General features: G+C 38.4%; 1 protein-coding gene across 1 annotated transcript; it reads right to left on the bottom strand.

Moving 5' to 3' along the window:
- Positions 1-2,073: 2,073 nt before the first annotated feature.
- LOC137738334 (putative magnesium transporter NIPA2) lies at positions 2,074-6,454 on the bottom strand. Its single transcript, XM_068477972.2, has 9 exons — positions 6,179-6,454; positions 5,858-6,056; positions 5,641-5,697; positions 3,900-3,990; positions 3,577-3,737; positions 3,370-3,497; positions 3,145-3,282; positions 2,599-2,691; positions 2,074-2,484 (listed from the first exon to the last, which is right to left on the bottom strand). Exons 2-9 carry the CDS (start codon positions 5,982-5,984, stop codon positions 2,314-2,316), a joined length of 966 nt encoding a protein of 321 aa, XP_068334073.2. The 5' UTR covers positions 5,985-6,056; positions 6,179-6,454; the 3' UTR covers positions 2,074-2,313.
- Between the last annotated feature and the right edge of the window lie 251 nt (positions 6,455-6,705).

Below are 6,705 nucleotides of genomic sequence, written 5' to 3'. Positions count from 1 at the left end.
ATAAAAGGTTAATTGATTTATGGCATGCATATTATTATTATCGTTTATGCATCATCATGTGCATTGGTAATGGCGTACATTTATATATTTGTATTTGGTGCTGTGGAGGCATAGGTAAGTGCCAGGTAAGCGTTAATTAACGATTGCATTACATAGTGTTTAGAGATGCTTAGAGAGCTCATAACCTGCACCCCCGGTGTTAGTGCTTCCGCCCAGAGTAGGGCACAGTCCTTCACGTGTTGTTCACCTCCCGCACCATACGCTCAGCTTGGATCCAAGTTAGGTGCATAGGCCTGTCGTACAGACCACAGTAGGTGGTTCCGACTCGTAGGTGACCCGCGATTATTCGCACAGCCTTCACGTGATCGTAGCACTAGAGCGTATATACATGTTACACCCAGGCCTGTCGTACAGACCCCTTTAGGTGGTTCCGACTTGTGGGTAGGTTTATTTGTGATATTGATATTTGAGCTCTATATACAGCCGTACAGGTCACGTTAGGTGACTCCGGCTGCCAGAGGATTGTGTGATTGATACGACTCACACCTGAGCACTTGCATATCTTTAGGAGATTTTGACATAGTATATATTGAGCATGATTGGCATACCCTTGAGCATGTTTGGGCATATCTATACATACGTACATATGTTATTTTTCTGGGAAGTATACAGGTTTTACGGCGAGGGGTTAGATTGTGTTTTGCTAAATGGTTTTCAAAGAGCTTTGTTTTTTGCCCACTCACGCTTTTGTTTTGCGCCCCTCCAGGTTCTAGTTGCTTAGCCGTTGCGGTGGTTTCCCTTGCGAGCTTTTCGGCGTCCTGACAGACACTCCACATTGTAGGGTCGCCTTCGGGCGTACTACTGTTGTTGTTTTATTTGGACTGCTTTAGACCTGCTCTGAATTTGTATCGCACTAACTAGCACTTATTCTAGTACTAGAATGCTAGTTTTTAATTATTCGTACTTTTCTATTTCGGTTTCTAGCTTCCGCACTGTGCACATGGCTACGTCACTTCCACGTGGCGGCCAGCATACCCCGATCTCGGTTGGGGTGTGTCAACCAAGCCATTATTTGGCCAAAGGGGGATCAGGCTAACCAAACATAGCCCCCCCTCTTAGTCCTTTTTTTAGGCACAACTCCTCAATTGCAATAAGTAATTCAAATTTAATGACTTGATTTGAAAACATCTAAAGGTAGTTTAATTAAATTAACTAATAAATTTAAAGTATAAACTTAAAACTAATAAATTATTGTTGGGGCTATGTTTAACCTCTTCGGTTTGAGATGGTCTTAGGCCATCTCTAATGGATCAAGCCATAGGGCTATGGGCTATGCTATAGCCCGAAATGTGAAAAAACCATCTCCAATGAAAGGCTAGGCCAAGGAGAAAGGGACCCACCGGGCCAAGGAGAAGCTTGATGGCCATCGAGCTGGGCAAATCCAGCTAGCCAAGCAGCTCAATGATAGTTTAATTTAATTAACCAATAAAATTAAAGAACAAAATTAAAATAATAAATTATTGAGGGGCTATTTTATAGCCCCCTTTAGTTGCAGATGGTTTATAAATATGGCATAACATTGTTCATTAAACAATAATTCTTGTATCGCTATATTAGGGTTAAACATAACCCATTCGGTTGAAGATGGCCTTAAATCATTGGTTTAGGGCATGTTTGGGTTTTTTCATTGGTTGGATTTTTTTTTTATGAAATTAAAGGTTCGTTTGAAAATGTTTCTTTAAATTATTTTTGCTCAGAAGCTCTTTTTTTTTTTTTTTTTTTTTAAAAAAAAAAGGGACAACTGGTGGTAAGGCACGGTTATCCACCCCTTCGGGGGCCGGAAAGACTCACATAGGCATTTCAGCCTCACCCTGGCCACAAGTCTAGCTTCCACACCAACAATGGGTTTTGAACCTGAGACCTTCAGTTTTTAGTTTTAAGAAACCCTCGTAATCTGGCATTTACTACTGGGCCGTGGTTGCTCAGAAGCTCTTTGATATGAAAACACTTTTATTTGGAGTACATTAAAAAAATTTTTAAATGTAAGTACATCCTGAAAAAGCATACAACATGTTTTCTTTGTTAAAAGAATTCATAAATTTTATTATTTCCCGTAATTTAACTTCATCAGTAATAGATTCCCCCAATATGTTGTAAATCTTATTTAACCAACCATACCCTACAAACAACAAACTGCATCCTGGTTGCCTGTAGACCTGGCCATCCATAAAAATGTATCTTTTTGCTAAGATAGAGTTCCAAAACCTGAAAGATGATGCTGTACGAGTGCATAAACTTCACTATCTGCAGCTATCAGGAATTTGAGGGGGAATCCACATGGCTCGGACTTTGCACGACGAGGGGTTCCTTAGGCAAGTCATCTCCCATGTCCTTTGTTTTGTGAAGGAGAAATGTACCGGATAATATAGTGATGAAACCACACAGTTCAGTCACTATCTGCGATCCATTTTGTGACACCCCGTCCTGCAACCGAAGGGAGGGTAAAAATTGGATTTAGTATCCTTAGAAATGATTCTCATTGATAACAAAAGAACGAGACAAATCAAAACATTACAAACATTTTGCAAGTAAATGTACCTTAAACAAGATCACACTGGCAAGAATGGTGAATGTTGTAAACATGACGTAGTAGACTGGAGATATAACAGCAGTGTTAAACGTGTCAAGAGCCTGCAAAAATTGCATAAGACAATATGGATTAAGCATTCGCCGGATAACTACAAGATTTAGAGTCAGTTAAGTGCACGGTATCTAACACTAAATAACTGATTCTTCAGAACCCAACTGTGTGTGTTTCTATACAGCATAGGTTTGAGTTAAAGGTGACAAAATGTGCATTCCTGTCATAAGAATGAAAAGTTATACTAAACTTCGTTGAATGAGCAGAGTATTCGGAAAATATCACAACTTAAGAGTCTGTTAGATTCTATAGCTTTTGGTGTATGATTTTTGTACTGCAAGCAAGAAATTGAAAAACGAAGATGGAGTCGTTGCTCCAGTTTCCTTGATTCACGGTTCTCTAACTTTGTAGATAACGGAAACTATAACGGTGACCAGGAAAAAAAGACTTTAACATAATCAGTCATAGAACCGAATGAATGTAATTTCTTGGGAACCATATACCTTGTTTAAGTAGTTGATCTGAAAAAGACAGCATACCGCCAGTACCAACACAAAAAACCAAGTCTCAAAGTATTTAAATTGATTTGTTCCGGAAAATGTCAGCTTCAGAGCTATTCCCACTGCTTTCACACTCATAACCTACAGATAAATCAGAGATAATCGAAGGATTGCTTTAGGTACACCTAAATTACTAACATCAACAAGCTTCAAAATTTAGAAACAGACCGTAAGAGATCCCATGAGTGAACAAATACCAACATATACGATCATGTGGGTATGCCCGTAGCGTGGCACATACCGGAAAATGAGGACAGCAACCAGAATCAATACTATACATGTGTAGATGATGAAACCTGTGAATAACAAAATTAGTTGTACTAACTCCGTCTTGGATGTTCATAAACTACGAGGCTAAAGTAAATCTGCAAATACCTGGCTGCGTAGCATGCTGCCACACTTGCTTAACAGATTGTATTGGTTTCTCTTGTGGAGCATGCAATATAATACTTGTAGAACCCACCACGCAAAGAACACAACCAAGCACACCAAAGACATGCAATTTTTCCTCCAAAACAAAATGAGCAAGCACTGCACTGAATAAAAATAGCGTCCTTATAAAAACACTCACACGCAAACACTGCTATCACAACAGCACGTACATACACACGCACACGCCCATACGTTTAATACACGAACCGGTAGACAAATGATTTAACAAGAATAGACAACGAGGGCAGTGTCCAGATGTTTCATACCTGACAATAATACTTAAAGCTCCCAAGGGAGTGACGAGAATTGCTGGGGCAAACGCATAAGCAGCAAAGTTAGCAATCTCCCCAACAATCACTGAGAAAGAGATTAACCTCAGAATTAGCAAATGAGCATTAACCACAGTAATTCTCTGATAAAAATAACAGGAATAATCAAAAGGCTAAGAAATTTCTGATTTGGATTTGCATAGGATAAACTAGTGCCTTTAATAGTAATAGTAAATTCAGTGCCTAAAGAATATTTCCCCACTTATTCAAATAGTTGGAGAAATCCAAATGCAATTCTGACATTGTTTGCAATAATTTGAAAAAAAACAAAAAATCCCTCTTAAAGGACATCTATAGCATTGGCTGAAAACACCAATTGGATAATCCCTTCGATTTTATATAGATTTTCCGAGCAAAAACGTAATTTATGAACTGAAAATTTGAGGCAGTAAATGAAACCGCATTATCAGCCCCTCGTTCCAAATAATATTTGCATACTTCCCAGTGAGAAACAAAGTCAATGATGTCACTGTTACATTTTCTCCCACATAGCCCTTCGGCCTAAACTAAAAGTTATATTAAATACAAATAATCATGTAAAAGATCCAGACAATGTCGGTTGAATATCATGTAAAATGGCGTGATCAAAAGCACTGCTAATCCTTGACCCAAAGCCACCTTTTCAACAGAAAGAATCAAGAAGCAAATGCTTCCTGATCGGATCATAGTGAAGGTAATTGTTTAACCATTTTGTGCACAACTTTCTGTCCATGAGCATCATTACAATCTGCATTTCCGACTGTCGGAGCAAAGCTCACAAATGAATATCTCGAGTATAACCACACAAAGTGAAGAAATATCTCGTTCTTTTGGTCTGCCTCTATTTTAATGTTTGGGCATATAAATTAATATAACTACTATAAGGAAGGCTTCCCGATATGACATCAGTTATTTCTATCCATGTAAAGATTTTGATTTGTGCTTTTAGTGTGCTCTAATAAAACCCCATAATCTCAAATTTTTCAAGTTTGATATCGACAGTTGGCCAAAACTCCTCCAAAGTTGTGTCCTGACAAAAGAATGCCTACTATCGATCTGGCTGACTTTGATATTTGAAGAGCTGATGCCGATAGCGTTTAAGGAGACTAGGGGACTCATCACTATCCAAATCCATATTCAAATTTGGTACTGGATGAACTTATCAAACAAAGCCGAGCAGTATAAGCCCTTCTCCAGCCTTGGAAAAGCAGCAAACTGTAGAAGCTAGGGCATTGTTCACCTTTGGATATGAACTCTATTCCGTTCTTAGTGGAAACCCACCGCAGAGATTGAATGTTGACTTAGCTTATTCCGCTATAAATAAGTCGTCTGGATACTCTACATTGGCCATGCAGCCGACATATTACAGGTTGCACAGCCACACCGCTATATTGTGTAGCAAAGCACAGCAACAAACAACATAAAAGATTGCAAATAAGTAAATGACGATGGCAGATGCAGCCTTTCATTGCAAGGAGAGAAACAAACTCATCCCACAAAAAAAAAAATTGGCAGACAGCATAAGAATTTTTGGTTGAGAGTAGATTTTTAACTAGTTAATTGGTGGAGAGAGACAAAAGAAGGGCTGCATTTAGAAACACATCCAACAAGAATCCAGAAAAAAAAAAAAACCAAAATATAACTTAAAGAATGCAACAATGCTAACAAAGCAATTAGAAGAAGAGATGATTAAACTTACTTGCTATCATCCCAGCCCACCACAAGGGTTCATACAAGTACGTATATCCTCCTAATCCTGATTCCGAAAATCCACAAACTCGGTTAGCAAAATATCAATGAAAAGAATACAATTCAGTACAAGTTACATAAACACAAAATTGTATGCCAATTTCCAAGATATTTGGGATTCAAGACTCTAGATAACGATGAAGATGCAATGGAAAAGGGAATGAAACCTGCTCTGGTTCCAGTAGTGCCGGCTTTTTTAAGACCTTTCTTCTTGATGATAAAACTAGTGCCAATAAAAATGCTTGAAGAAACCGCGAGAGTGAGTCCATGAACATTGTCAGGCGATAATCCCATTGATCACACAAAATATGGAGAAAGACTTTACAGGGCCAAGGAATATTATATCCAAAATTCCAAATTAATTTCCTGAATCCAAAAAATAAGGCCAAACAGATCACACAAATAACACAATCAATCCCATAATAAATACATGTATTTACAAAAAGACATTAAAATAAATAAATAAATCATAAATGTAAAAAGCATACCTTCTTGGCACGCTGTAAAAGAAGGCAATGGGAGTTAAAACCCACCACCACCATGATGTCTGTAATTTTTTTTTTTTTTTTACATGCGAAGTAAAGAAAGTGATTGAATTGATGAAGATCGTAATGGGGTTTCTGGGAAGAGAGAGAGAGAGAGAGAGAGATTTGGTGGATTATTGTGAGGCTGAGGCAAGGTATGTCCGTTACGTTGGCGTCTGAGAAACGAATGCCCTCCGCATCCCGCGTTCTTCTTTAAATGCAATGCCTTTATGCTGTGTTTTTTTTTTTTTTTTTTGGCCTTGTGCCGTTATTTCAAATGGAAGGTTAGATTTTAGCTGGGCCTCCAGTTTACAACTAGCCTCTCTGCACCCACTTACGCACATGAGAGAGACATTTCTTTAATCACGGGCTCTACGCGCTTTTTAAGATATATTGTTTTGCGAAAGACCTTTTCTCAATCACAGACATTACGTGCCCCTTAAAATGTACTGTATTAGTTGTTTTCTTTTTCGTGCCACGTCATAAAAAAA

This window comes from Pyrus communis, chromosome 13, assembly GCF_041283825.1.
Source record: "Pyrus communis isolate YQ-2024b chromosome 13, ASM4128382v1, whole genome shotgun sequence".
Taxonomy (NCBI): Eukaryota; Viridiplantae; Streptophyta; class Magnoliopsida; order Rosales; family Rosaceae; genus Pyrus; species Pyrus communis.
Note: the sequence above shows the minus strand (reverse complement) of the source record. Positions and strands in the feature narration are given on the sequence as shown.